Source organism: Camelus dromedarius, chromosome 20 (genome assembly GCF_036321535.1).
Source record: "Camelus dromedarius isolate mCamDro1 chromosome 20, mCamDro1.pat, whole genome shotgun sequence".
Taxonomy (NCBI): Eukaryota; Metazoa; Chordata; class Mammalia; order Artiodactyla; family Camelidae; genus Camelus; species Camelus dromedarius.
Window position 1 is genome coordinate 825,920 of NC_087455.1, and position 27,950 is coordinate 853,869.

The 27,950-nt window shown below is 59.8% G+C and overlaps 3 protein-coding genes across 8 annotated transcripts in view; all 3 read left to right on the forward strand.

The window, feature by feature from the left end:
* EPPK1 (epiplakin 1) overlaps window positions 1-2,473 on the forward strand; it is an 11,749-nt gene extending 9,276 nt beyond the window's left edge. The window contains exon 3 of the mRNA XM_064476741.1: window positions 10-2,473. Within this exon, the coding sequence (XP_064332811.1) occupies window positions 10-2,082 (2,073 nt within the window). The 3' untranslated portion in view covers window positions 2,083-2,473. The remainder of the gene's footprint in view (window positions 1-9) is intronic.
* A 1,957-nt stretch (window positions 2,474-4,430) lies between these two features.
* Window positions 4,431-11,921, forward strand: NRBP2 (nuclear receptor binding protein 2). The gene is made up of 18 exons (XM_031439834.2): window positions 4,431-4,618; window positions 5,113-5,235; window positions 5,303-5,404; window positions 5,493-5,582; window positions 5,755-5,795; window positions 5,898-5,992; window positions 6,136-6,159; window positions 6,232-6,315; window positions 6,407-6,462; window positions 6,560-6,655; window positions 7,692-7,824; window positions 7,953-8,055; window positions 8,149-8,199; window positions 8,279-8,414; window positions 9,367-9,420; window positions 9,495-9,558; window positions 9,661-9,716; window positions 9,805-11,921. Exons 1-18 carry the CDS (start codon window positions 4,502-4,504, stop codon window positions 9,871-9,873), a joined length of 1,494 nt encoding a protein of 497 aa, XP_031295694.2. The 5' UTR covers window positions 4,431-4,501; the 3' UTR covers window positions 9,874-11,921.
* A 3,096-nt stretch (window positions 11,922-15,017) lies between these two features.
* Window positions 15,018-27,808, forward strand: PUF60 (poly(U) binding splicing factor 60). Of its 6 annotated transcripts, none has more exons than XM_031439828.2 (12): window positions 15,018-15,249; window positions 19,911-19,991; window positions 22,301-22,396; window positions 22,508-22,597; window positions 23,536-23,586; window positions 25,648-25,809; window positions 25,881-25,973; window positions 26,117-26,330; window positions 26,425-26,615; window positions 26,751-26,886; window positions 27,058-27,293; window positions 27,381-27,808. In XM_031439828.2, exons 1-12 carry the CDS (start codon window positions 15,226-15,228, stop codon window positions 27,678-27,680), a joined length of 1,674 nt encoding a protein of 557 aa, XP_031295688.1. In that variant the 5' UTR covers window positions 15,018-15,225; the 3' UTR covers window positions 27,681-27,808. The 6 variants fall into 6 exon arrangements, with proteins under 6 accessions (XP_031295688.1, XP_031295690.1, XP_031295692.1 ...); XM_031439829.2 differs by having other exon boundaries at window positions 15,030-15,249; window positions 19,914-19,991; XM_031439830.2 differs by lacking the exon at window positions 23,536-23,586.
* The last annotated feature ends 142 nt before the right edge of the window (window positions 27,809-27,950 follow it).

Consider the following 27,950-nt stretch of genomic DNA (forward strand, 5'->3'; position numbering starts at 1 on the left):
ATGTGGAAGGGCGTCCTGCGGCCCGGCACGGCCCTGGTGCTGCTGGAGGCGCAGGCGGCCACCGGCTTCGTCATCGACCCCGTGCGCAACCGGAAGCTGTCCGTGGAGGAGGCGGTGGCCGCGGGCGTGGTGGGCGGCGAGCTCCAGGAGAAGCTGCTGTCGGCCGAGCGCGCCGTCACCGGCTACACCGACCCCTACACCGGGGAGCAGATCTCCCTGTTCCAGGCCATGAAGAAGGACCTGATCGTCAGGGAGCACGGCATCCGCCTGCTGGAGGCCCAGATCGCCACGGGCGGCGTCATCGACCCGGTGCACAGCCACCGCGTGCCCGTGGACGTGGCCTTCCAGCGCGGCTACTTCGACGAGGAGATGAGCCGCGTCCTGGAGGACCCCAGCGACGACACCAGGGGCTTCTTCGACCCCAACACGCACGAGAACCTCACCTACAAGCAGCTACTGCGCCGCTGCGTGCGCGACCCCGACACGGGGCTCTACCTGCTGCAGCTGGCGGGCCGGGGCTCCGCCGTGCACCAGCTGGGCGAGGAGCTGCGCGCCGCCCTGCGCGATGCCCGCGTGACGCCGGGCTCGGGCGCCCTCCGGGGCCAGGGCGTCTCCGTCTGGGAGCTCCTCTTCTACCGGGAGGTGTCCGAGAGCCAGCGGCAGGACCTGCTGCGCCGGTACCGGGAGGGCTCGCTGACCGCGCCGGACGTGGGCGCCGCCCTCGCCTCCCTGCTGGCCCGGGCCGAGGCGGAGGACCAGGTCCCCCGGCCCGCGCCCCCCGACCCACCGGGGGCCCTGCGTGCCGCCACCATGGAGGTCCGGGTGGGCCGCCTGCGGGGGCCCGCGGTGCCTGTGTGGGACGTGCTGGCGTCCAGCTACGTGAGCGAGGCCACCCGGGAGCAGCTGCTGGCCCAGTTCAGTGCGGGGACGCTGGGCTTGCCCGCGCTGACCCACAGGCTGACCACCATCATCCAGGAGGCGGAGGCGGCCGACGGGACCGAGCACGGGCAGGGGGGCGCCGCCCCCGGCCAGCCGGAGCCCGGCCCAGCCGGGCGCGGTGACGGTGACGCCGACGCGGGTCCCTCCCCGGGCCAGGCCGACGCCGAGGCCGCCCGGGCCCTCCAGGAGCGGGCCCTGCGGGCCGCCACCATGGAGGTGCAGGCCGGGCAGTTCCGCGGCCAGCCCGTCTCCGTGTGGGACGTCCTCTTCTCCTCCTACCTGGGCCAGGCCCGCCGGGACGAGCTCCTGGCCCGGCACGCGGCCGGCACCCTGGCCCTGCCCGGCCTGGTCGCCATCCTCACCCAGGTCATCGAGGAGGCGGAGGAGCGGCTGAGCAAGGTGTCCCTCCGGGGCCTGAGGCGCCAGGTGTCGGCCTCCGAGCTGGGCAGGTCCAGGATCCTGGGCCCCGAGACCCTGCGGGACCTGGCCCAGGGCACCAAGACCCTGCAGGAGGTGTCGGAGATGGACTCGGTGAAACGCTACCTGGAGGGCACCAGCTGCATCGCCGGCGTGCTGGTGCCCGCCAGGGACGAGCCCGGGCGCCAGGAGAAGATGAGCATCTACCAGGCCATGTGGAAGGGCGTCCTGCGGCCCGGCACGGCCCTGGTGCTGCTGGAGGCGCAGGCGGCCACCGGCTTCGTCATCGACCCCGTGCGCAACCGGAAGCTGTCCGTGGAGGAGGCGGTGGCCGCGGGCGTGGTGGGCGGCGAGCTCCAGGAGAAGCTGCTGTCGGCCGAGCGCGCCGTCACCGGCTACACCGACCCCTACACCGGGGAGCAGATCTCCCTGTTCCAGGCCATGAAGAAGGACCTGATCGTCAGGGAGCACGGCATCCGCCTGCTGGAGGCCCAGATCGCCACGGGCGGCGTCATCGACCCGGTGCACAGCCACCGCGTGCCCGTGGACGTGGCCTTCCAGCGCGGCTACTTCGACGAGGAGATGAGCCGCGTCCTGGAGGACCCCAGCGACGACACCAGGGGCTTCTTCGACCCCAACACGCACGAGAACCTCACCTACAAGCAGCTTCTGCAGAGGGGCAGTGTTGACCCTGAAACAGGCCTTCTGTTTCTTTCGCTTTCATGACCGTCAGTGAATATTCTAGTTGGTATTGTTTCATGTTTAAGAGAGAGAACAGTATTTTGAAACATTTTCTTTTTGTTCTAAATTTTGTTCTCCCATTTTTCAATCTGCATGTTAATGTGGACTTAACTTTTCACTCTGCTGTGTCTTGTTTTCTTGCTTTTGGTTCTTTGTTGTGCTAAACTAAGTGTGATAGCTTTCTCATGTTGTTTGGACTCTGTGTAATTAGCGTGCATTTTGAGTTTTTTTTGACATTGCCACGTGAGAATTTCCGATAAAGTGTGCTATCTTCAGAGTGAAGAACTCCTTCTGATCTCAGGCCTATCACCTGACTTGGATGTCTCAGTTTGTTAGTGTTATGTGTTAGAATATAGAATTAAATTCACTACTTTCAGTGATGGTTCACTGTCGTGTTTTTTTGACCACATCTTTTCTCACCATTTTTTGGCTCAGTAAGTGGCTTTTTGATCTCCATTTGGATTCCATCAGCTGTAGTTGCCCATCACACTGCTGGGCTCCAGGAGGGCCTGGGCTGATTTTGTCTTTTGGTCCAGCCTCTCCTGATAGGTACAACCCTTTGTGGGCTGCCTCACCAGCTTTGTTTTGGAGGTCTGGCCTTCACAAGTTAGAAACTATTGTTTTTATGTGAACAAAGCTCTCTTCTTGACTTCAGCTTTTCAAAGGTTCATGCACAAATCTGTGTAGCGTTGCTGTGGATATAAGAGATGAAAGAAAAAATGAGCATGGACAACCTCGAGTGACGTAAAGCTGTATGCAGTGTGATCGCTGCGTGCGCTGTAGTTAGGTCACTGTCAGACTCTTAAAAGAGCCTGGAACTTCAGTCAGCTGAAGAGTGTGTCTCTTTGGGGTAGGTGACCGAGGGCCAAGCCTTGCTGGCCGCTCCTTACCGCACAGAGCAGATCACAGCACTACTCAGAGGTTGAAGAGCGGGTGACACTTTTGCAGGATCACTTGGGGCTGGATGGAACCGGGAGCAGGCTGATGCCGATGTCCCGAGAAGCGGTGCTGGTCCTAAAAGGATGACAGCAGTGGAGACATGAAAGGGTAGGTGCTGTCTGTGTGGAAGGTTAGGAGAAAAAGGTGTCCCAAGGGACTCTCAGAGACCAGCAGGGCTGAAGGCCTTCTACCGAGGTGGAGGAGATCAGTGTTTTAAGTTTGAGAGAAGGCAGGCACATGCGTCTACTTTTCTTTCCAGAAAGAGAAAGTGAAGGGTGAGTGAGGACTCAGCAGGTTTTCGAGGAAGACCACGGGAAGGTAGTGAGGGTTGTGGGGTCAATGGGGACGTTAGACAAGAATTCTAGAGTTCATCTCTTGATATGGCTGGAGCGGTGAGGGGGCCTCCAGGAGGGTGACATGGCTGCATTTGAGTGGGGCTGGGGCTCCCTCCTGATGGCTCCACTGTCCAAGAAGCGCCATTAGCAGAAAGCCGAGAGATGGGAAATCGCTATCCTGGGATGTGAGAAGGTGAGCGTGTGGATGAGAAAGGGAAGCACTGAATTGCGGGCCATTGGGAAGTCTGTGGGCAAGAAGTAAAGTCAGCCTGCTTTGAATATTTTTCTGTCTTCTTAAGTGACCCTCGCACTTACTCCTAGGGGAAGGGAGACGCGCGGGCAGAGCTGGCCGCCCAAATGCCCCTCCCTGGCCTTTCCCCAGACTCTCGCGGTGCAACCCCGGGGCCGAGTGGGCTGCCCTGGCTCTGCTCCACGCTGGGTTCACCCTAGGGCGGGACCCGGGGACCGAGGGCGGGTTTCAGGAAGTGTGGCAGGAGTGTGGTGGGGAAGCATTGCGGGAAGCAGGAGCGGCTCTAAGAACTGGGCAGGGCCGGTCCGCGCGCGCCGCCGCGCGCCCAGGGAGGCCCTGACGGACCTGGTTCTAGGCCGTCACGGAAAGCTCCGGGTCCGGCCAGCTCGACTCAGGCTGGTTCCCGGGCCTCCTCTCGCTGCAGCCAAGAGCCGCAGCTCCCTCGGGGCTCCAGGCCGGGACCGCGCAGCTTCGCGGGGCGGGGCCCTATACGTGGCGGGCGGGACCTCTCCAGGGCGGGGTCCGCGAGGCGGGGCCTTGGAGGATCAGGGCGGGGCTCGTGGGCGGGGCCCCGTCTGGGGCGGGGCCTTGGCCGAGGACAGGTGGGACATCTGCCAGGCGCAGCGAGGCTCTGCATTCCGCGGGGAAGCTCCACTCGAGCTCCGGCCCGGGGAGGCAGCTCTGGCGGGGTAGGCGGGCTCCACCCTCAGGCCGGTCGCGCGCCCGCGCCTCTCAATTCCCGGAGCCGGGGTTGGGGCTCCAGGGGGTGGTGGCGGCTCCGCTCCCAGCTGGGCGCCTGGGCGCGGGGCCAGGACGGGCGGGGAGCGGCGGCGCTCGGCGGTGGATCGCGCGGAGGGCGGCGGCCTGGGCCCGCCGAGCCATGGCGGCCCCGGAGCCGGTGCCGAGGCGGAGCCGGGAGCGGGAGGACGAGAGTGAGGACGAGAGCGACATCCTGGAAGAGAGCCCGTGTGGCCGCTGGCAGAAGCGGCGGGAGCAGGTGGGCACGGTGGGGCGGGGCGAGTCGCCGCCCTCCTCGGGCTGAGGGACCCCCTGAGGCCACGCAGGGCCGTGCGAACTCTGGGGAGCCAGGAGGCCCGAAACCACTCTGCAACCTCGCGCAGGTGACCCCCTTCTTGACTGGCCCTTGCACTCCTTTAGCCTGGCCCCCGCATCCCAGTGAGGAAGCCCTGATTTCCTAAGGGCCAGTCTCCTGAAGCCACCTTCCCGTACCTCTGAGACCAGCTGTTAGCCCCCTGGGATGAGCCTCAACCCCCTGAAACGTGCCCCAAATCCCCTCAGCCCAGCCCTGGACACCACCCTTCTCCTGGGCCAGCCCTCCTCAGGCCCCCCAGCTTCCCACCAGAGCAGGCCAGCGCCTGCATCACATGCTTGGGCCCGAGGGAAAGGATAAGAGCAGAGACCAAACCCCGCCCTGTGCTCTTCTCCCCACATGCATGCCCACACACCCATGCCCCCCACCTCCACCACCAGGTGAACCAGGGGAATGTGCCCGGGGTCCAGAGCACCTTCCTGGCCATGGACACGGAGGAAGGGGTGGAGGTGGTGTGGAACGAGCTGCACTTCGGTGACAGGAAGGCCTTTGCCACCCATGAGGTAAGGCCCACTGCCACCTCCCCGACCCCACCTCCCATCACCCTTGTGACCACCCTCCCCTTCCCAGGAGAAGATTCAGACCATGTTTGAGCAGCTGGCTTTGGTGGACCACCCCAACATTGTCAAGCTACACAAGTACTGGCTGGATGCCTCTGAGGCCCGAGCTCGGGTGAGCTGCCGGGCAGGACGGGTGGGGGGAGAGGCGCAGCTGGAGGCACCTGCAGTTGGTGGAGTCCGTGGGCCTGCCCGCCTCGCAGGTCGTCTTCATCACAGAGTACGTGTCATCAGGCAGCCTCAAGCAATTCCTCAAAAAGACAAAGAAGAACCACAAGGCCATGAATGCCAGGGTATGGGGAGTGGGCTGGACGCATCAGGGCAGGATGGGCTCCACGCACTGTTTGGTGTGGAGAGGGTGAGGGGTGGAGAGCGGCTTTGGGGACAGGAACTGGCTTGGGCCGGGGCAAATCAGGCCCAGCTGGCTTTCCGCCCACCCACCCCACGGAGTCCATCCACCGCCAGGCCTGGAAGCGCTGGTGCACGCAGATCCTGTCCGCGCTCAGGTGAGGGCCTGGGTTTGCCGGAGCGCCTAACCCACAGTACCCCCACCTCCCTGACCCGGTACCCCTGACCCGGCTCCACCTGCTGTCACCTCCTGTCCCCAGCTTTCTGCACTCCTGCAGTCCTCCCATCATCCATGGGAACCTGACAAGTGACACCATCTTCATACAGCACAACGGCCTCATCAAGATTGGCTCTGGTGCTGGCAGGGTGGGGCTGGGGGTGGGGGCAGATTGGGGGTAGGGGGCAGGGCTGGGAGGCCTGTCAGGAATGGAGGGCAGAGGGTGCCCAATGCCCCACCAAGTTGACGCCCGCTCTTTCTCTCCGCGGTGACCGGCTCAGTGTGGCACCGAATCTTCTCCAATGGTGCGTGGGGACCCTCGGGGGATGGAGGGCCATGGAGAGGTCCAGCCTGCTCATCCCCTGGACTCTCCATAGTGCTCCCGGACGATCTCCGAAGCCCCATCCGCGTTGAGCGGGAGGAACCTCGGAACCTGCACTTCTTCCCGCCAGAGTACGGAGGTGAGTCCGGGTGCCCCGCCCCACTGCGCCCCTCCCTGCCCTGTGTGCACCGCACGCGCTATACTCGCCCTGACTTGCTCTCTCCTTTCAGAGGTTGCTGATGGCACTGCTGTAGACATCTTCTCCTTTGGGATGTGTGCACTGGAGGTACCAGCCCCTTGGCCTCTGGGCGTCCTCCCAGCCAGCTCCACCCATCTCACCTGTGCTGTCCCTTGCACATGCCTGACCTTGCCCTGCCCTCCAGATGGCTGTGCTGGAGATCCAGGCCAATGGGGACACCCGGGTCACAGAGGAGGCCATCGCCAGTGCCAGGCACTCCCTGAGTGACTCCAACATGCGGGTAAGCTGCTTTCCTTTCCCCTCTCAGCTGGCTGTCAGTGTTCCAGGTGGGGCCGGTGAGGCGCTTTGGGCAGGCCTAGAGGCACAGCAGGTCAGTGCCAGGCCCGCTGCACAAGCCCTCACCCCTCACCCCTACAAGGAGGGCCTTACTGGGAGTGCATGTTGAGTTCCAGACCTGAAGGCTCTCAAGGCACAATCTAAGCACAGAGAAACCAGAGAAGCACTCCCTATGTGGGCACAATTTTTATACCCATTTTATAGATAAAGAAACTGAGGCTCTGGGAGGCTTTAGAGTGAGTGGTGGGGCCTGTGTTTGCACCCCGGTCTGCCTGACTCCACACCCCTGCATGGAAGGCTCCAGGAGATAGACTAGAAATTATGTGGTCCCAGCTTGGGAGGGGTGGGGAGTGGGCAAAGGGCATATGAGATGGAAGCTGCATCCACAACCTCTCTGCAGAGTCTAGCGACTGTCTGGCATAACCACACAGCCTCTGGGGATGGGAGGGGAGTAATGAGGCCTGGATGGACAGGAGAGGCAGTGGAGGGCATGGATCTGGGGCCGGCACAGACCCATCAAGCTCATCTCCAGAGGAGGGCCTGACCTGAGGCAACAGAAGAGGGGTGGGCTGTAGGTAGGTGGGCTCGTGCTGGGCTGCACTGCCCTCCAGGGGCTAAGCTGCCTGCCAGCACTCTGCCCAGGCCCAGGGGTGCAAGGCAGGGGCTGGTGTCCTCCGTCAGCAGCACAGACTTCACCTATGAATTGGAGGTGACAGTGCCTGCTCCCCACTATTTTTGTGAGGGTTATCGAAAGTAGAACATGGGGAGTTCTGCCCTAGGACAGCCTTGAGTGTCCTGTCTGCAGAATCAGGCCCCGGCCTGGCCACTGACAGGTTGCCTCTCCCTATGCACGTTCCTGCATGAATTCTCCCGTGGGGGTTGGACCCCTGGGGTCTGGGGACTTCAGCGGCTTCCTCTTCTCACTGTGGGGCCACAGAAGAGAGAATCTACCTAGTTCAGCGTCCTCTCCACACCCCCAGGAGTTCATCCTCTCCTGCCTGGCCCGGGACCCTGCCCGCCGGCCCTCTGCCCACAACCTCCTCTTCCACCGTGTGCTCTTCGAGGTGCACTCGCTGAAGCTCCTAGCAGCTCACTGCTTCATCCAGCACCAGTGTGAGGGGCAGGCCAGCCTGGGGGTGGGCCCGAGGGCCTGGGGTCGGGATGCAAAGGGCCCCCCCCCCCCCCCCCGCAGGACCTCGTGCCTCAGGGTCCGCTGCTCTGAGTGCTCCTGCGGCCTGCAGACCTCCTGCCTGAGAATGTGGTGGAGGAAAAGACCAAGGCAATGGACCTGCATGCAGTCCTGGCAGAGATCCCCCGGCCCCACCGGCCCCCACTGCAGTGGCGGTGAGTGGCCTGCAGTCCTGCCCTCTCCACCTGGTCCTGCCCCACTGGCAGGGCAGGCAGGCCACCTTCATGCACTTCTCACACCCCTACCAGGTACTCAGAGGTCTCCTGCTTGGAGCTGGACAAGTTCCTGGAGGATGTCAGGTGAGGGTTGGAATGAGGCTGGGGAGCAGGCAGCTGTTGGCCTGAGCCCCTAGCCACCCCCCCCCAACCGTGTCCCCAGGAATGGGATCTACCCACTGATGAACTTTGCTGCTGCTCGGCCCCTGGGGCTGCCCCGTGTGCTGGCCCCACCACCAGAGGAGGCCCCGAAGGCCAAGACCCCAACGCCAGAACCCTTTGACTCGGAGACCAGAAAGGTCAGCCTCTGCCCCTGCTACACAGACCTGCCCACTGCCCAGAGGGATGTTTTCCTTGGGGCTTCAAGTCCCCTGGGCCGCTCTCCTCCAGGCTGCTGGAGACCAGGTCCTGGCTGACCCCTTTGTGGGGCTTGGGGGTGGTAGTACAAGCTGGGATTCCCCACTTCCCCGAGGCTCCCACAGACCCCTTCCTCATCCCTGCTGCCTGCCCCAGGACATGCTGCCGCTCTGATCCCACCTCCTTGGTTTGCTGACTCCCTGGCCGTTGTGCCATGGTGTGTCCTCCAAGACCCCCAGGCATTGTGTTTGCCCCCACCACTCCTTCTGCAGGGCTCCCTCCCAGCCAGGGGCCTCCCCTGTCAGCCTGCGCCCTCTCTCCTGTTCCCTGTCCACACCCCCTGGGTTCCAGAGGCTCTGGCTTTGGCCTTGGGTGTGTCTCTGTGGTCACCGCCCTGATTTGGGCCACCTCGGTTCCCCAGCTGGGCGCTGCACCAGCCCCCAGCCTGCCTCCCTCCTGGCTCTTCTCTGCAGTGCAGCCAGAATTTATGTCCCAACAGCCACAGCTGCCTACAGAGATTGGGGGGGTCCTCAGCCTGACCCCTGGCACTCTAAGCCCTGGTCCTGGTGGCACCCTACTTCTGCTCTGTCACATCCCTGCCAACATCTCTCTGCCCCCGCTTCCCACAGCTCTTTGTTCAGGTGTTCTCTCCACTTGTGAAAACTCCTATTCATTTTTCAGTACCCGGCTTCAATGTCTACTCGTCTGGAAGTTTTCCTTAACTCACCAGGCTGCTAGCAGTGAGATGTGCTTTCTAGGCTCCCCTTAGAGGTTTCTTCCATTTCCAGTCTTTGCTACCCCTTCTGGGCCCCTTTGAGGCAGTATTTGCTCTTGCTGCTTAGTTTCTGAGGCCCTGCCTTTGTGAGTGACCTTGGCCTCTCCCCCCTACCCCAGGTGATCCAGATGCAGTGTAACCTGGAGAGAAGCGAGGACAAGGCCCGCTGGCATGTGAGCGTGGGGCACCAGGGAGGGGGAGGGGCAGGGCGGGCTCCTGGAGCCAACTGAGCCTCCTGCCTCCCCAGCTCACTCTGCTTCTGGTGCTGGAGGACCGGCTGCACCGGCAGCTCACTTATGACCTGCTCCCAAGTAGGCTGGACGGAACCTGGGCAGGGGCGGAGACAGGGCTGCTCAGGCAGGGCTGCAGCCTCACCCCTTGTCCCCACTCCCCTGCCCTCGCCCCTGCCACAGCCGACAGCGCCCAAGACCTCGCCACTGAGCTAGTGCACTACGGCTTCGTCCATGAGGTGTGCAGGCTGGGTGCAGCTAGCCTGGGAGGGTGCGCAGGGTGAGACACGCCCCTCCATCCCCCCATGCCTCCCTCTCACCCTGCAGGATGACCGGAGGAAGCTGGCTGCCTTCCTGGACAGCACCTTCCTCAAGTACCGCGGAACTCAGCCGTGACCTTGATCGTGCACCTCAGTCCCCCAGCCCCGGGAACCAGACTTCTCAGCCCATGGCCCATTTGGGGAAGCTCAGCATTGGCCCCTGGGTCAGGGTGGGGGACCAGGGGCTGCCTTCTGCCTGTGTGCCTGGAAGCTGTGGACCAAACACCTCTAGTGAGCTTCCAAGGGGCCCAGGGGTGGGCTGAGGGTGGTGGGGTTGGGCCCATCAGGGGGCGAGGGAGCCGGGGGTGGGGGTAGGGAGAGTGGCTAGGCCCCGCAGGTCCTTAGGATGCAAGGAGCCAGCCCCCATGCAGCCAGCATCCCTCCCACCTCCTTCATTTCCGGGCCTCAGTTACATGCCAGACACTGGTCAGTGACCAAGCCCTTGGTGTGAGGGTACCTGGACTGCGGGGAGCCACGGCACAGTGCTGGTGGTGGGGGTCAGCCCTGGACAGACGTATGCCTGGGGAGACAGTCCATCCCATGTTGGTACCACAGACCCACACAAGGAACCACCACCACCTTCATCGAATGGTAAAGCACCTGCAGGTCTGTCAGGCACGCCGCTGAGCGTGGGGCAGGGCCATGACCTGGCAGGGTAAGCAGAGGGCAGAGACACTCGGAGAAGCCCAGGTTCCCAGCTCCAGGGGGCTTTGGCCCCCACCCCCCCCGACCCCCTGTCCAGGGGAAACCCCCTCTGGAGCCCCTCAGACTCTCCACTGCAGCTGCCTCCGCGACACTCTCCTGTCTCCTGCAGCTCCTCCTGAGGGCTGTTTCTCTCCTCAGGCCTCAGCCCAGAGTGGGCAGGGTCAGGTGTCCTCCCCGCCCACCTCCTCTCCAGCCTGCCTCTCTCATCTCCTCCCAGGCAGCTGCCTCCCTGGGTCCTAAGGATGTCCGTTCCTGGTTCCCAGTCTCTCCCCATTGCCCTAGCCTCGGTTCTCTTGGACCAGCCTCCCTCCATTTTCAAGCTTAATCATCCTCAAACATTTTAATCTGCGTGGATAAATTCAGTGCATTCAGGTTTCTTTTTAAGTGCTTCAAATGTCAAACATGAAAGGCTTACCGCTGTATTAGTTCTCTGTTGCTATAAGAATTTACTACAAACTCAGTAGCTGAAACCAACACATTTCTATAGTTCTGTAGGTCAGAGGTCTGCCAGTGATCCCACCAGACTAAAACCAAGGTGTTAACAAGACTGCATGTCTTTGTGGAGGTCCTGGGGGAGAACCCATTGCCTGCTCCTTCGGGTTGTTGGCTGGCAGGTGTCAGGCATGGCTCTGGGCACTGGGCAGGAACTGATCTCCTTGCAGTGATGGGGCTGAGGTCCCCATTCCTTGCCTGCTGTAAACTGAAGGCCATTCTCAGCTTCTAGAGGCTGCCACATCCCTTGGCTCATGGCCCCTTCCTCCATCATCAAAGCCAGCAACATCAGGTTGAGTCTTTCTCATGAGCTATGTCTGCTTTTCTGCAGGCAAGAAAGCTTCAAGTGACTAAGTTAGGTCCATCAGATAATCCAGGATAAGTTCCCCACCTCAAGGTCCTTAATCTTAATCATATCTGCAAAATTCCTTTTACTGTGTGAAGTAACATTCACAGGTTCTGGGGTTAGGACATGGACATCTCTGCAGGGGCGGTGGGGGGGCTGTGACCCACCCACAACATTGCCCTAGCCAAAACCCAGAACACTTTGCTAAGGCATTCAAATAATTCCACGTACAAATAAATACAGTGAATCTCAAGCTACCTTAAACATGCCAATACTCTTTACAGAAGTATTCAAGTTCTCACACCTTTCAACTTAAAATTACAGTCTGAAATCACTTTCACATCCAGCCGGCAGTCCTGACGCTAAGCTGTCTGATTCTGCACCTTCTTAAATGGTGAGAGTGTCAAGTGTGCGACAGACTGCCGGCAGTTAAACTGAGCTCAGAAGGGCCGGTGCTACCATTGCTTCGTGTAATGTCTGTGCTGAGGCTTTCATTTTAACATTTATCTTTTCAAAGCTATATATATATTATTTTTAACGTGGAAGTTTTTTAGACCGGTAATAAATAAATAATACATGCAGTCTCCAGCCCTGATCCTTTCCAAACTCAACTCTCTTAGCTGTTCCTTCAGGTGTTTAAAAAATGCATGTTTCTTATTGGGTTTTCTACATTAGGCATTCAGTGTCCTTGTGGTGTCCTCTGGGAGAAGGGGAGTCACTGGCCTCCCTCCTGACCAGCAACATCCCAGCATGACAGATGTCTGTGCAGGGTCGTGGGTACTATCACAGCTTCACTCCCAAGGTCCCGGCAGAGAACGCAGTGTCCTAGGATTGTATTTGATTTCTTGCACAACTTTTTGTTTTCCCTGCAGTTAATAATTGCCTATTGGGGGAGCTTAGTTTTCTACACACGTCTCACTGAGTCCCCGGATTCTCCTGCAGAAGTGTGGACCTCCTCTCAGTACTTGGGGTTTGTTGCATAATTGACCACTTTCATCTTTTCCGGGAGCCCCCACCCCACCAACTCCCTGCCCCAGACTTGTTCTGGGGCCTGAGGCCCAGCTGTTGGCAGGGGCTGCTCCTTCACCAGCGTCCTTTCTCTCGTGTCTGGATCCCTGCTTTCCTCTTCCTTCATTGGCTCTCTGCTGAAGGAGGAAAACCCTCCCAGTTCCCTGAGAGGACGCACAGGGGGTTGTGGCGTCTTTGCCCATTTGTCCTGATTCCACTCTCAAGTCCGCTTGTGGGTGTAGCTCGGCACAAATGCGGGCTAGGCTGAAGAGGACTTCTTCCCAGGATTTTGAGGGTATCATGTCATTTCCGTCTAGTCCCAAGAACTCCCATGCGTTTCGGAATTCTGACCCTTTGTGACTTCTCTCTCTCTCTCTGGATTTTCTCTTTACCCAAGTACCCTGGAAATTTTCAATGTTGTTTTGATGTAGACCTTTTCTTTCATCTGTTGTCCAGAGATCCCAAACCTTCAGTTCTAGGAAATTTTCTCTGCCTTTTTGGTATTTCTTTCCTCTCCTCATTTTCTGGAACTCTTAATTAGATGTTGGACTTATTTTTTGAGTGCTGATTCAGGGCATAGGCTCTGCAGCCCCTCTGCTGCTTCACTCTTGCTGTGTGATATTGGGCTGTGCCTCCACTTCCTCACCCGAAAAATGGGGATAATAATTGTACCCACTCCATGGGGCTGCTGTGAGGTTGTGCAAGTTCGTTTTGAACAGGAAGGGGAGCAGTACACACAGCACAGGAGAGCTCTGAATGCTTCAAGGCCTGATCTCACAGGGGAACCTGCCACGAGGGAGAAGCAAAAGCACCCCCTCCCCCGTGGTGGTGGCAGGTCCCAGCCAGCCCCGCCTTGTGAAGACCGCTGAGATGCCAGGCCAGTTCCAAGTACTGGGAGGACTGACCAGTGTGCTTATGGCTCCATTCGCTGCTTTCTGGCTGCATGGTTTTTGTTGTTGTCATTCATTCTGAAAGATTTCCACTTTATCTTTCAGCCCTTCTCTTTAACTGTTAATTTGCCTCTCGTATTTTTCATTTGTAAGTGCTCTTTCTCATCTGCTGAATGCTCTTTCCTTATAGCCTCTTTTTAGTTTTTTTTATTACTATTTTTGTTGCTTTTTAGAGGGAAGTAATTAGGTTTGTTTGTTTATAACGGAGACACTGGGGATCGAACTCAGGACCTTGTGCATGCTAAGCACCACATGCTCCACCTCTGAGCTATCCCCTCCCCGCCATGGCCTCTTATTGTTTCTGGATGCAACATCCTCTCTAACATCTCTGAGGACACGGTTTTAGCTGTTCTCTTTTCCTTCTTCTGCTTGCTTTATTGGCTCTGTTCATTGAGTCCCCTCCCCTTTTCCGTTTTTGCTTTTGTCCTCTTCCTCACATGTCTGGTGATCCTGGGTTGCCCAGTTGCATTTAAGGGCGAGATGAGATGATCTTAGTGGTTGGGGCTTATTGCCTGGTGAGTGTGGAGGTCAGGGATCTAGCCAGGCCATTCTCCTGACTACCTCCCAGCTGCCAGGCTTTCCTTTTGAGTTGGAAGCTACTACAGAGAGGTGCACTTCTCTTTGAGGACTGTGGGTGACACGTGCTGGGGGCCAGGGCTGGACGTGGCAGACAGGGTGGGGATTTCACCTATTCCCCCACTTACGGAATAGGACATGCCCTCAATGGCCAACCCTGAAAGCGCCTCTGCTGGCTCACCTCCCAGCCACTGCAGGTAGAGGTTGAGGTCTGGAGTCTCTTTTCACAACTGCACTTTCATGAGCCACCTCTTGGACTTGGACACTGACCTCCAGTATGCCCAAGCAGCTCCCACCGTCCACTTTCTCCAGTTTCACAATAGTCCACCTGTTTGTCTTCAGGGGTTTCTGACTTTATAAAATCCTTTCCCTATCATTTTAGAGGGAAGGGAGATGAGGAAAATATTGTCGTATTTTGCTAGGGGCGTCTGTATTTCATGTTACACTCTCCCAGGATTGAGAAGAGACCTGCCTAGCTGGGGGAGACACCTTGCTGCCTCAGGCAGACTAAAGTTGCTAAGCTGGCACTCTCAGGGCCTGAGCTTCGCTGAGTTAGGGTCTTCGGACTGGGTGTGGCATGCAGCAAACGTCCGGGGCAGCTCCACGCCAAGGATGGACACCTGGAGCCTTCAAACAGTTCGGGAACTAAGGAGATTCCCGCGCATGCCTTTCCCACGGGACTGGGTCACAAGCCTGTCTCTCACCACTGTCTCTACGACGCCATCAGTTTTAAGATGCACTACTGTTTTATGAACCACTACGAAAGAGAAAATGCTGCCAATTAAGTGAGGACACCCCATCCATGGGTAGGCACATTCAGAGCTGTTATGATGCAAAGGAGATGCATCTCGCAATCTGAGTCTGAAATACAGCGATTCTTTGTCACCTTTCTCAACTCACGCCCTGGAGGGGATCCGGCCGTCCTGTGCCCTGCCTCGGGCGCCAAGGAGGGCCATCACCTACGTCTTCCTGTGAAGGAGGCTGAGAAATGGAGCGGCAGCCAGAGGGCAGCGAGGGGGCGAAGCGACAGCGTGATGGGGCCGGACTGACACCGGCGGAGGGTGGGGCGGCGGAGTGCGCCGGCCATCGCCCCCGCCCCCGACAGCTTCCCCGACAGCGTTCCGCGCCTCCGACCGCGCCCCGCCCCTTCCGGCCGCCCTTCTCCGAGCGTTAACAGTCTCTCCCGGCACCGGAAGCTCATTCCCTTTTCCTTCCACGTCTCTGGAGAAAGCACCTTTTATCGCGAGAGTTCCATCCTTCCGAGGGCGTCTTCGCCGGCGCCCAGATAGCGCGAGACCGCGGTAGAAGCCGAAGCGTGTGGCGCGCGCGCGACAGCCGCGACGGGCGCAAGATGGCGACGGCGACCATAGCTCTAGTAAGTAAAACCCCCGTGACCGCGGGCCACTATTCACGTGGCGGGAGCGGGTTGTCGGCCTGGCCTGGGCGCCGAGGGCTCCCCGGGGACGCGGCGGTCTTTCCCGGGCCCCGCGCAAGCTCCCGCGGCCTTTGGCCGCGCGAGGCGGGGGCGGGCACGAGGCTGGGGGCTGGCCTGCGGCCGCAGCTTCCGGCCCGCAAGCTTGAACTTCCGGCGGCCAGAGCGGGAGGGTCTCGGGCGGCTCGGGCCATGGCTGCGTCTTGGGGGCCCAGTCGCTCCCGGAACCGGGTCTTTTTGCGGTGCGGCGGGCCAGGCCCCAGCGGGCGGTCTCAGGGTGGGGTCCGGCGGCCGTCGTTCCCTTCCGCCGACGGGGTGCGCCTGTGTCCACGACTTGAAGGCGGAGCTCCTGAGAGTGTTGGCGTCTCTGCTCCCGCCTCTGTGAAGGGGGCCGCTGAGCGTGCGGGGGCTTGTAGGAGGGGATCCGGGCCTGGTGAGGAAGGTGGCCTTGGTTTCTTGCGTACACAGTTGTGAATCTGCTCTCCGCAGATATTCAGCGGAGAATGGTTACCAGCTAACAAGGGCTCCATCCTGCAGTTCCCACTCAGAAAGGGAAGACGTGATTTCTCATTACATGTTTCTTGAGCATTCACTTTGTCCCAAGCACTGTGCGAGGATTGGGAACAGTGGGGAACTAGAGGCAGCCCTTGCCCTCTTCGGGGGTCTAGTGGGCACTGGAGACCAGTTCCCGCCCCGGGTGTCCATATACTGGGTTCCTAGAGGAGCCGTGCTGGGGGAGTTGGGAGGGTAGGGGGTAGGGTGTGGACACCCAGAATAAGGACTCCTTCCAGCCCTGCTTAGTGCTCACCTCCCTGCAGTCACGTGGAGTGATTAGCATAGATGGGCAACCACAACACTTCCGTGGTGAAGTCTTCCCTCACTCTTCTTCCTCCCAGGCTTACGCGACTGACTCCCTTCCTGGACCCTTCACACGGTTCTTCATCCCTTTGTTTACCTGCCACCCTCCCCCTAACCTGTACTCAGACTGATGTGGTGAGGCCTGTTTGAGAAGGCAACTTTTGTAGGTGGCAGGAGGCTGAACAGATAGGAGAGACATCTGAGGGTCAGGGAGTGTATTTAGACTGCCTTGGCCAAGCCCTGAGGTGGGGGCTGACACCCAGTGAGGGGGCTGAACCTGTTTTACTGGGGCAGAAACTGACTCCCAGTGAGAGAGAGGCCCCAGGCTATGAGGAGGGCCCAGTGTGTGATTCTCAGGTCTGGCCAACGTCTTTTTCTTTCTGCCACATCTTGCTTCCTGTTGAAGCCGCAGAAGCAACTACCTTTGTGAGAGGAAAGTTAGAGAAGAGGGAAAGGTTAGGACTTGGTGACTGTGAAGTCACCAGAGTTGGATGGTGAAGGGAGGGAGGCTTGGAGACAAGGACCAAAACTCCTGGGAAAGTGGAGGTGGAAAAGACGCCAGTGAAGGTGGGTGCCTCGTCTCCCCAGGCATCACAGAGCTGCATGCACACCATGCCCCGGCCTTGGTGGGCGCTGGAGGCTGGAGCCTGCAGCACCCTTGCTCATGGGGCCTGAGGTGGGAATTGTAGCTCAGCTCTGCTGTGGCACAGTGCCAGATGCAGGTGGCCTCTTAGTAGTGGACGTGAGCAATAAGCCTGAACTCTAAGCTGGGGTTTTCAATAAGAATGTTCAGTGCCCATCTGAGTCCTCAAGAGGTTAATGTATGTATATTAGTAGGCACATATAAATTGTAAAGATCCAGGCTTACCTCATCAGCTTCTGGAAATGAGGTCCAGCCTGTGGTCTAACACGTTCCTTTTCTAACTTTTTGAATGGATAGGCTTCTAGAAGGCTTGTCTTCTTTTCTACTGTCCTTGTTGGGCGTAGCAAGAGCATGTTCTGTCTGGTGGTCCATGCATGCTGAGCAGTGTTGGTTTGCTGTCTTTGTTTAGGTGGGGAGGTAATGAACTAGATTGATTGATTTATTGTTTAACGGCAGTAGTGGGGATCAAACTCAGGACCTCGTACCTGCTAAGCACACTTTGTGCCACTGAGCTATACCCTCCCCCCGGCTTGCTGTCTTAAGCTGTGCTTCAGCTCTCGTGGGAGGTGGGATGGAGGGGCACTGAACCCAGCTGACGGCGATCTGGTGGAGAAGAACCCAGGAGGATGCAGAAGTGCCTCTTCTCACTTGGGCTTGTCGTCCACCTGGCGGCTGCAGAACCCAGCCACAGCCTTTTCCTTTGACACCTGGATTTACTCCCACTTGGGATCATCATCCCTGAGTTCCACCTGGCAGGAGCTCTGGAACCCTCTCCTCTCCCCAGGGACACGTTAGCTTATTTTCTCCTTCTGTGGGTCCCGGCCCACATGTCATTTCAGAGAGGACTTCCCTGGCTGCTGTGGCCGAGTATGCCTTGTAGTCCCTTTCTTCCCACCCTGTGCTTGATTTTGCGCTTATTAGCTACAGACATGATTTCATGTAGGTGCTGGTTGGCATGTGTCCTGTCTTGTGCTGCATCTGCAGTGTCCAGCACAGAGCCTGGCCGTGCAGTGGACCGCATGGCACCATGTGAAGGGACCAGACAGAAGGCCCTGCAGTGGGGACTTGACTCTGGCTGTTATGATAACACTAATAATCACCAAACCCTATGGGTTGCTTGCCATGTACTGAGATTGCCTTAAGTATTTAGAGCTGCTCACCGAATCTTCCTGCCAGCCCCCGGAGGCAGGCCTGAAGAGCCCTACGCCTGGAGACATTAAGTACTTACTTTTCTGGTTTTCTAGTGGAAATAATCCTTTTGCCCTGGGCTGTTGATCAGTGGCAGGTTAGGAGTTTGTGTCCCAGAATCAAGGGGCTGCACCCCTCCCCCACCCCAGAGCGGGCTTCTTGCCCCTCAACGCACTGCTGCCTGGTGCTGGGGGCTTTATGACTGCACTGCCGGCTGTGTTCATTGCCCTAGGAGGCCAGCATGTGACTGGCTGTGAGGGTAGATGGCCATTTCCTCCAAGCTCTCTTAGTATCTGCTTGGAATGGACCCCTAGGCTCCATGGGCCTGGGGACTTTGTTTCTGCCATGAATGGGGTGACATGTCCTTTGTGGAGTCCCTTGTGGATTAAATTTTTCTGCGAAGTCTCTTCTAAGCTGTATTCTGATCTCAGTGCTGTCCCGGTTGCTGTGTTGACTATTACAGTAATTTGGGAGAATAGGGAGTAATTTATAAATGTGCCCTTAAGTTGACCCTATTCACAGGGGTCTTATAGTTGGATTGCATCCCCAGACATGAAGAGGCCTCTTGCTATGGGTTTTAAGGGGCAGCCTCTGCTCTGGGTGTGTTCCAAGGGCTGCCAGGGGACTTGGGGGAAAGCTAGACTCTGACCCTGTTCCCAGATGCCGTTCACCCACTGGGTGGGGCCTGTGGCAGAGGGCCCCCCTTTCCTTGGTCTCTCTCTGGGGCACAGTGTAAGCAGCAGTGGTGCCAAGTTCAGAGGGGTTCTAGGCAAGTATCAGGGCTGGGTTGGCCACAGCCTCCGTGACACTGGCCATTATCTCCAGTGCAGTTGGGTTGCATGCCGTCTCTCCTTTGAGGCTCGAGCTCCTGAGACATGCTCTGGCCATGTCAACCCAGCCTTTGGCTTTGTATGTGAGGCACCGAGGATGGGCATGGCTGCCCCCTGTGTTCCAGATGTCTGGGATGTGTCCTTGAGCTGAGAGTGAGTTTGTGCTGTGTGGCTTCTGAGAAGGTGGGGAAGGTCTCAAGGCCTTTCTGCTAAGATCTCATACCTGTGATGTTGCCCCCCTTCTGCCCTTGGCCTTTCTTTGCCCTGACACCCTGCTAAGCTGCGGCAGAAGCTCCTTCTTCTATTGGGCTGGCTTTTCATGGCAGTGCTCCATAGCCCCTCTTGGGGAGGGCTGGGTGTGGCCAAGCTCTTGTCCACTCTACTAGAGTTAGATAGCCCTGGGCAGTTTGCTTGGGGAGGGAGGCTTACATGTGCAGAACACCTGCCTGGCACTGCCACTCAGAGGGCAGTCCTCAGAGCTGTCTTCAGGAGGGGCGTGCCACCTGGCCCAGGTGAAGGCGTTGGGACTGACGCTGAGCTGTGGGTGGCCTAACGTGTACAGGGTACTAGAGAGGTGTCCCCGTCTGCTTCAGGAGGGAATGAGGGAGACAGCCATGTGTACCCTTGTCATCTTGTCCTCTCCGGCCTGGCCCAGCCTGCTAGCAGGAAAGGAACTGATCTTTAGGACCTCAGCTGTGTGGACAGAGAGCAGCTCTAGGCCCGGGGAGGGTGTCTTTCCTTTGGCCTGGGGCAGGAGCCCAGCTTTGCTTTCTCTCTGTCCCTTCTGGGGACTAGCTGCCAACTTGGGGCTGTCTCAGTTTCTGCTGTGGTTTCTGCCAGGCCAGCCCCTTGTGCCAGGGCGCTGGGCAGCTGCAGGTGTGCTGGAGGAATGGGCAGGGTGAGGTGGGATGGGGCAGCGTCAGGAATGTTCAGGGGCCAAATCAGAGCTGGTCCCTCCCTGTGTCCCTGCCTGGCTTCCCTTGCTGGTCCATGTGGAGCTCAGCTCTTAACTAGGGAAGGTGAGAGAGGGCCTGGGTGGCTGGGTCTTTTTAATGTCCGTTACAGCATCTCCTTCCTGCCTACAGCAGGTCAATGGCCAGCAAGGAGGGGGGTCCGAGCCGGCGGCGGCAGTGGTGGCAGCGGGAGACAAATGGAAACCTCCACAGGTACTGACCTTAAGCATTCTTGCCCTCAGGCCCGCCCGCCTGCCTGCCCGCCCGCCTGCCTGCCTGCCCACCCGCCTGCCTGCGTGTCCCTGGGCCCAGAGAGACCTGGCTAGGGATGGGGTGGGAGGAGCCCAAGGGACTCTTTTCTGCCTTCTGGGCGGAGATGCTTGTCTCACCAGCTGGCCAGCTTCCGGCCTGGCTCCAGCCTCCTCCTCCCTGCCTTCACTTAGCGTCTGCCCTGTTTCTGTGGTGCGTCACAGCCTCGTTTGTCTTCAGACACCAGGCAGATGGTGGTTATGGTCAGGTGGGGCATGCACCTCGGCCGGTGCCTGCACTTAGCCATTGGTGTCCTGCAGAAAGGCAGACGTGCTGTTGCAGAATATACAGAGTATTGTTAAGAGCCAGAGATACAGAGTTTCACTTTAGATCTCTAATTTGAATAAAACAGCAAAGCAAAATGACATATAAAACAAAGCACAGGTCTTGGGGGCTGGGACAGGGCTTCCAGCTGGGCGTGGGAGAGCCTGTCCTGTTCTGGTCGCCTGGCCCAGGGGTGTGTGTCCTTTGGGGGGAAGCTGGGCCTTGTCGCTGGGTAATAAGATTCTTTATGCTTCTCCATGGCAGCACCTGCCTCCAGAGGGTTCCCGTAGGGGCTCAACAAGGTGGCCTGGAGGCCTGTTGGGGACAGGCCTGCCAGCACACATGGGTGAGGGGCATGGTATGCAGCCTGGGTCCTGGGAAGTTATGGGGGCTGGAGCTGATGGGCAAGGGGGCCAGGTTGTCCCTCTAGCCAGCCCTCCCCGACCCTGGCTGGCTATCCAGCCAGCCATTGGTTGGGAGGAGAAGGGCCTTTTGTTTATCAAGACAAAGAACAGATTGAAAAGTTGCTAAGGGGCTGAGAGGGGGTTGGCATTGATTACCATGGTGACAGCCTGCTCTCGAACCAGAGCCCCTGGCTCTTGGGCCTCTATTCCACTAAGGAGAACTGGGCTTGGGGCCAGCTCTGAGAGCAGAGAGGACAGCCTCCCAGGAGCTCGACTGGGTCGCCAGAGGAGGGGCCTCCAGGGCTTTCTGCCCTTTGACCCTGTGCTGGAAACAAACCCAGCACTCCAGCTGGTTAGGATGGTGGTTTTGGGGGGTTGTGTCAGCCAGCCCCTTCCTGCCTCCTTTGTACTTCTGTCCCTGCTCATCATTCCTGTGCTGGGGGCCTGCCTCTCTTCTCTGCTGTCTTTCCCAAGGCTTGGTGCTGGGGGCTGCAGAACATCCCCTCTGGAGCAGCTGTTGGATAGTCAGGTGTGCTCTGATCCCTGACACAGTGCCCTCCTTGGTCTGGTGGCCGTGCTCCTCTTCCAGCTCACACAGTTGTGTTCCTCCCCCTGCAAAGAGCTTAGAAATGAATTTTGATGGAAGGCATGTAAACATAATCCTAGTAGCGCCCCTCTGGTCTGCAGTGGGCTGGGAGCCTGCCACCACTACCGCCAAAGCATCTCCTCGTCCCTGTGCTCGCCTAGGGTGCTGGCAGGTGTCCACTTTGGTGTTGCGCCCCCCACCCCCAATCTGATCTGCTCCTGGCTTCTCTTCCCGGGGCACTGAGGTCAGCCCAGGGAGGAGTTTGGCGAAAGTGGGCTGGAACCCTCCTTTGGGGCTGTCATGGCCTAGGACAGCAACTGTCCGGGCACTGTTTACAGTGTGCGGGGATGGGGGATATGGTACTGCAGAGAGGTGTGCTGGGAGGGAGGCCCTTGCCCATTCTTGCTCTCTGATTGGTCGCCAAAACCCATCCGGAGTAGGGAAACCGAGTCCGTGGCCATGGCTAGGGCCGTGAGAAGATGTGAGGGCCTGGGTGTCAGGCCATCCAGGAGTGAGTCCCAGTATATCCAGAGAGTTCTGGTCCCCACCCTTGCCTCGGAGACTGGCTGAGGCCAGCTCTCTCAGTGTGGGACAGGTTCCATGAGGGCTGGGCCCCTCTGACTACTTGCTGCCTGTCTTGGTGACACCTCAGGGGCCTGGGTCCTGCAGCAGCTCTGGGTTGGCCAAGGGCCCCCAGGGTACCTGCCTGCCTCAGTGTGTGTCCTGCTCGTCGTTCTGGAGGAGACAGGCCTGCGACAGGCATAGGGATGTAAGGTGGGCAGACCTGCGTCCAGGCCAGGCAGGAGAGAGTTTGTGCTAGGCCCTTTCTGTCTCTGGGGACGGGCTGAGCTGGAGGCCATGTGCAGTTGTAGGGGGAGATGGATTGGGTGGGGCTACTGGAGCCCTGTGAAGGAGGTCTTGAACTGGTTCTTAATGACGTCCCTGCTCCCCACCACCAGGGGACAGACTCCATCAAGATGGAGAACGGGCAGAGCACAGCCGCCAAGCTGGGACTGCCTCCCCTGACGCCTGAGCAGCAGGAGGCCCTCCAGAAGGTGAGAGTGTACTTCCCGGGGCACCATGGTCCTGGGGAAGCAGTCGGGCAGAGGAAGGCCCGTCTCCCACAGGCCGGGCCCCCCAGTGCTCCTCACCACTTTCTCTCGCAGGCTAAGAAGTACGCCATGGAGCAGAGCATCAAGAGCGTGCTGGTGAAGCAGACCATCGCACACCAGCAGCAGCAGCTCACCAACCTGCAGGTGAGCTGCCCGGTCCCACCCTCCGGCTGTGGTGCTGGCTCCGCCGGAGGCCACCCGCCCCGCCTGGGCCGGGGAGCCTCGGCCACCCCTCCCCGCCACCTCCACCACCTCCTTTTCCTTCTCTTCCTTCTCTTGTGCCTGCGGCCGTCCCCACAAGGTGTCGTGGTGCTCGGTTTCTCAAGGACTCCTTCTTGGGACGCCCGGGTTTCTCCCTGAGGCACGAGTGGCCCAGCCTTCCCCACCTGTTGAGTGCCCACGGCCCCCTCCCACCCCTCCTCTGTAGGCCTGCGCCCCCTCCCTTCCCCAGGTGGCTCCTCTTCTTGGACTTCAGACTGTGGCTTCAGGTCACCCCTGAGCCCATGTGCCCTGAGGCTGCATGGCTGGTGGTGCCACATGTAGAGGGGTTCCTCCCCACCCCCACGGCCTTGGATAAGCGCAGCCAGGCCCCCACCCCTGCTGCAGTGAGTCCCAACCACCGGCCCGGGGCCCAGGACTGAGAGGACAGGCTGGGGGTGCCTCCACGGGGCCCTGTTCTAGATGTGTGGCCGGAGGCTGCAGCAGCTGTGGGGAAGAGGACGGGGTGAGGCTGACTGGTCCCTGGGCCTCGAGCCCCTTGCCCCTTGCCCCTGCCCAACCCTCAGACATTCACTCTGCCAGGAAATGCTCTGGCTCTTCACCATGCTCCATCCGTTCCTCTTCTCCTCCTCCTCCCCCCCCTCCTTCTGCCCCCGCCGGCCAGGCTGTGGGGCGGGGCACCTGGGGCTCTGAGGCCCCCCCGGGCAGGTGCCGGCGGCCGGCCCTGGCCGGCAGTGTGGGAAGGCAGGTGGGCCTCCTGGCAGGGCGGGGACTCCGGGCCTTGCCGCTGTCTGCGTGAGGTGTGACGAGAGCGGAGACTGCTCGGCTCCAACAGACTGAACTCTGTCTTTACTGTCTTTCAGATGGCAGCAGTGACAATGGGCTTTGGAGATCCTCTCTCACCTTTGCAATCGGTCAATAGACATGCTCACTTCTTCCGGGGCTCATGTCCTTAGTCAGGGCTAGAGGGGGGCAGTGCAGCCCGCGTGCTGGGGACCTTGCTCCCCTAGCCGGCCCTGCCCGCCAGCTCGGGACGAGCGCAGCAGAGCGCCAGGCGTGGCGGGGCCAGTGGTGTGGGGGGCTCCCACCCCAGGACCGCCCCTGGGGAGGCCTGCATCTGCTCTGCTCTAACGAGGGCCCGCGTTAAAACTAACCGGCCAGGTAACTGCGGAGGGCAGCCGGCCAGGAGGGTAGCTGCCCATGCCAGGCCCACCTGCACCCATGCCGCCTGCACGCACAGGGTGCACCGTCCGGGCCTCCAGCTCTGCCAGTCTCCAGGCTGCTCGGGCTCCTGGGTTGGGGTCAGGCCCCCGAGGAGAGAAGGGTTTTATCTCACGGCCCCATCAAACCCTGGAGGGAGGACGGATGGATGGGTTGGGGGGCTGGGGGCACCCAAGCAAACGAGAGAGGGAAGGACAAGGACTTGGGCCTCGGGCCTGGCTGCAGCAAGGTGTAGAGGCCACCTGGCCGGGGAGCAGGCAGTGACTGTGGCTGTGGCCTTGGCTGCCATCAGCAGAGGAGTCTGGGAAGGAGGTGCCCCTCATCCCCCAGAGGCAGGCTAAGGAGGAGGCCAGGCCCCACTCTGGGGAGTCTGAAGGGGGAAACATGGCCTTCTCTGGGGTCCATCCCTGGGCATGCTGCTCTCATGGGGAGCCATGGCCCTGTCCTCGAGGGCCGGACAGACCCAGTGTTCTCTCTAGGAAGTGTCTGTCTGTGGGACAAGTCAGGGAGAGGGCTCTTGGCACACTTGCTGTTGGGGAGCCCACACTAAAGAGGAGATGTACTCCTATCTTGGGGAACTTTGACCTGAGGGGCAGATGATTCCATGTCTGGGGTGTCTGGTGCGAGAGGGGACGTGATGCCACCTTTGGGGGGTGGTCCTTGGTCTCAGCAGGGAGCCTGAGGCCTATTTGTTAAGAGCCTAGTTTGAGGTGGGATGTCCTGTTTGGGGGAAAATCTAGTTTGGGGGAGATGTGGACCTTACTTTTAGGATCCCTTCTGAGTGATGGGGAGGCCTGGCCTAAACTGGGCCACTTGGTGTATCTAAAGAAACTGGCCTCTGGTTATAGGGAACCTTATGAGGGCACAGGATCCCCTGTCAAGGGGCTAGAACCAGGTCCCTGTCTCCTTGGCCTGCCCCAGGCCTGTGGTCTCCTCCCCAGGCCCAGCTCCTCCCGGTGGCCCACTGCAAGCGGCTCTGGGATCCTCCCTGCTCTGCCTGGCATGTGGTGCGTGAGGCAGCAGGGCGGGAGCACTGCTCCAGGGCATGGGGAGGTCCCTCTGCACAACTGCAGCTTGCCCCAGTGTGGAGGCAGCGTCTGCCCAAGCAGGGGCTTCTCCTTTTGGAGGCTCTGCCACTTCCCGATGTCCCTAGGAGTAGGTTGCCCTTTTTGATGAGGGTTCACAGCACGGGGGCCTGCAGAGCGCCAAGCCCCAGCCCGAGTCGGCCCTGCGCCGGTGGCTGCTCTTCGTCTTTTCTCCAGGGAGCCCCTGTCCAGGCTCCTGACCCTCTCCCTGGGGTCTCTTCTGGGCGGTATCTGCCCTGTCTTCTGCCCCCTCTCTTGCCTCCACACCCGTGGGTCCCTGCAGCCTGGGCAGCTCCCCTTCCCTCTCTGTCGGAGCACTTGGCCAGGACCCTGGGAGGATCTCCCAGCCCACCCGGGTGCCTGGCCCCAGACTGGAGGGCGCGTGGCCCTGCCTTTGGACCACTGTCAGCTTTGCCAGTCTGCCTGGGACCCGGGTGGGCCAGGGTGTGTCCACGTCCTGCTTTTGGGCCTGGCTTTCCTTCCATGGGGTGGGGTCGTGCTGACCCCCACCACCCTGACTGCAGGGGCTGAGCCTGCACCACACTGCCGTGTGGGGAGCCCTCCCCACAGCAGAGCTGGGTGGGTGGGCCAGGAGGGGAATGGGCTGCCCAGCCTCCTGCCACCCCCTCACAAGCCAGTGGCTCTCTCTCCCCTTGTGTCCTGCTTCAGATGGCAGCTCAGCGACAGCGGGCACTGGCCATCATGTGCCGGGTCTACGTGGGCTCCATTTACTATGAGCTGGGGGAGGACACCATTCGCCAGGCCTTTGCCCCCTTTGGGCCCATCAAGAGCATTGACATGTCCTGGGACTCCGTCACCATGAAGCACAAGGTGAGAGTCGGTCTGCCCCACTTTGCCCCTGCCCTGGCTCTGCTGGCCTAACAATGTGTTCCTGTGTCCAGGGCTTTGCTTTCGTGGAGTACGAAGTCCCGGAAGCTGCACAGCTAGCCTTGGAGCAGATGAACTCTGTGATGCTGGGAGGCAGGAACATCAAGGTGAGGGCCAGGGAGGCAGAACTTGGGGTCGGTGTGTGGAGAGCTTTGTCTTTAGTCACCCAGGAGATGCACAGCAGTGCTGCCAGGAGCCTGAGTGACCAGGCTTGGCCTGACTGGGGGCTCTTCATCTGCCTCTCTCCCAGGTGGGCAGACCCAGCAACATAGGGCAGGCCCAGCCCATCATAGACCAGTTGGCCGAGGAGGCGCGAGCCTTCAACCGCATCTACGTGGCTTCTGTGCACCAGGACCTCTCAGACGACGATATCAAGAGTGTGTTTGAGGCCTTCGGCAAGATCAAGTCTTGCACGCTGGCTCGAGACCCCACGACTGGCAAGCACAAGGGCTATGGCTTCATTGGTGAGCTTGGGGAGGCGGGGGTGGGGGCGGGGGGGCGGGGGGGCGGGGACCCACCCGACACTGGTTGGCCCTCACTGCTGCTCCTGCCTTGCAGAATATGAGAAGGCCCAGTCGTCCCAGGATGCCGTGTCTTCCATGAACCTTTTTGACCTGGGTGGACAGTACTTGCGGGTGGGCAAGGCTGTCACACCCCCCATGCCCCTGCTTACACCTGCTACACCTGGAGGCCTCCCGCCTGCTGCTGCTGTGGCCGCAGCTGCAGCCACAGCCAAGATTACGGCTCAGGTGAGGGCTGGTGCAGTTGTGGGTTCAATTGTGGTTGACAGGCCCTCCCAGATCCTTTGGGGACTGGCTGTTAGAGTGGTTTTGAGTGGAGACAGCCAGACTGGGGACTAAGCACAGTGACCTTTCGGGTTGCAGGAAGCAGTGGCTGGAGCAGCAGTACTGGGTACCCTAGCCACACCTGGACTGGTGTCCCCTGCACTGACTTTGGCCCAGCCTCTGGGGGCTTTGCCCCAGGCTGTCATGGCTGCCCAGGCCCCTGGAGTCATCACAGGTGAGCCTGGGCGGGTCAGAGTTTTCCTCCTTCCCCTGCTCCTCTCCTCTGGGCCCGAAGCCCTTAATTAGCGGCCTGAGCCCTCCATGCCCCCAGCAGTTCAGCTGTGCTCCTTCTTGGGAATGGCAGAGGTGGGGAAAGTGACTACTGGACCTGGTGGATTTGCTGCAGGTGTGACCCCAGCCCGGCCTCCCATTCCGGTCACCATTCCTTCTGTGGGAGTGGTGAACCCCATCCTGGCCAGCCCACCGACACTCGGCCTCCTGGAGCCCAAGAAAGAGAAGGAGGAGGAGGAGCTGTTTCCTGAGTCAGAGCGGCCGGAGATGCTGAGTGAGCAGGAGCACATGAGCATCTCAGGCAGCAGCGCCCGCCACATGGTGATGCAGAAGCTCCTCCGCAAGCAGGAGGTGGGCGGCGGGGCCGGCGGGTGGGGGTAGGGCTGGGCAGGATCGGGTGGTCCGGCTAGCCACAGCTCTCAGCTGTCCCTCCCACAGTCCACAGTGATGGTTCTGCGCAACATGGTGGACCCCAAGGACATCGATGACGACCTGGAGGGGGAGGTGACTGAGGAGTGTGGCAAGTTTGGTGCTGTCAACCGTGTCATCATCTACCAGGAGAAGCAGGGCGAGGAGGAGGACGCGGAGATCATTGTCAAGATTTTTGTGGAGTTTTCCATGGCTTCCGAGACTCACAAGGCCATCCAGGCTCTCAATGGGCGCTGGTTTGCTGGCCGCAAGGTGGTGGCGGAAGTGTATGACCAGGAGCGTTTTGATAACAGTGACCTCTCTGCGTGACCTTGGCCCCATTCCTTGGACTTAAAATTTTTCCTTGTTTCCTCTGGGTTTTATAGAGTGATTCTTGGTGGTATCTTGGGCCCAGCCGCCCAGCCTGTGGATAAAGGTGCAGATGCTGCTGGCCCTGAGCGTTGCTGTCTGACAGTGGTCTTGTGCTTATTGGCTCCCGTGGGGGTTGGAGGGGCGTCAGGACAAGCCCGCGGGCTGTGCAGAGGCAGTGGGATTTGGAGGCCAAGAACTGAGTCGGGGGAGGAAGGCATTCACCAGTAT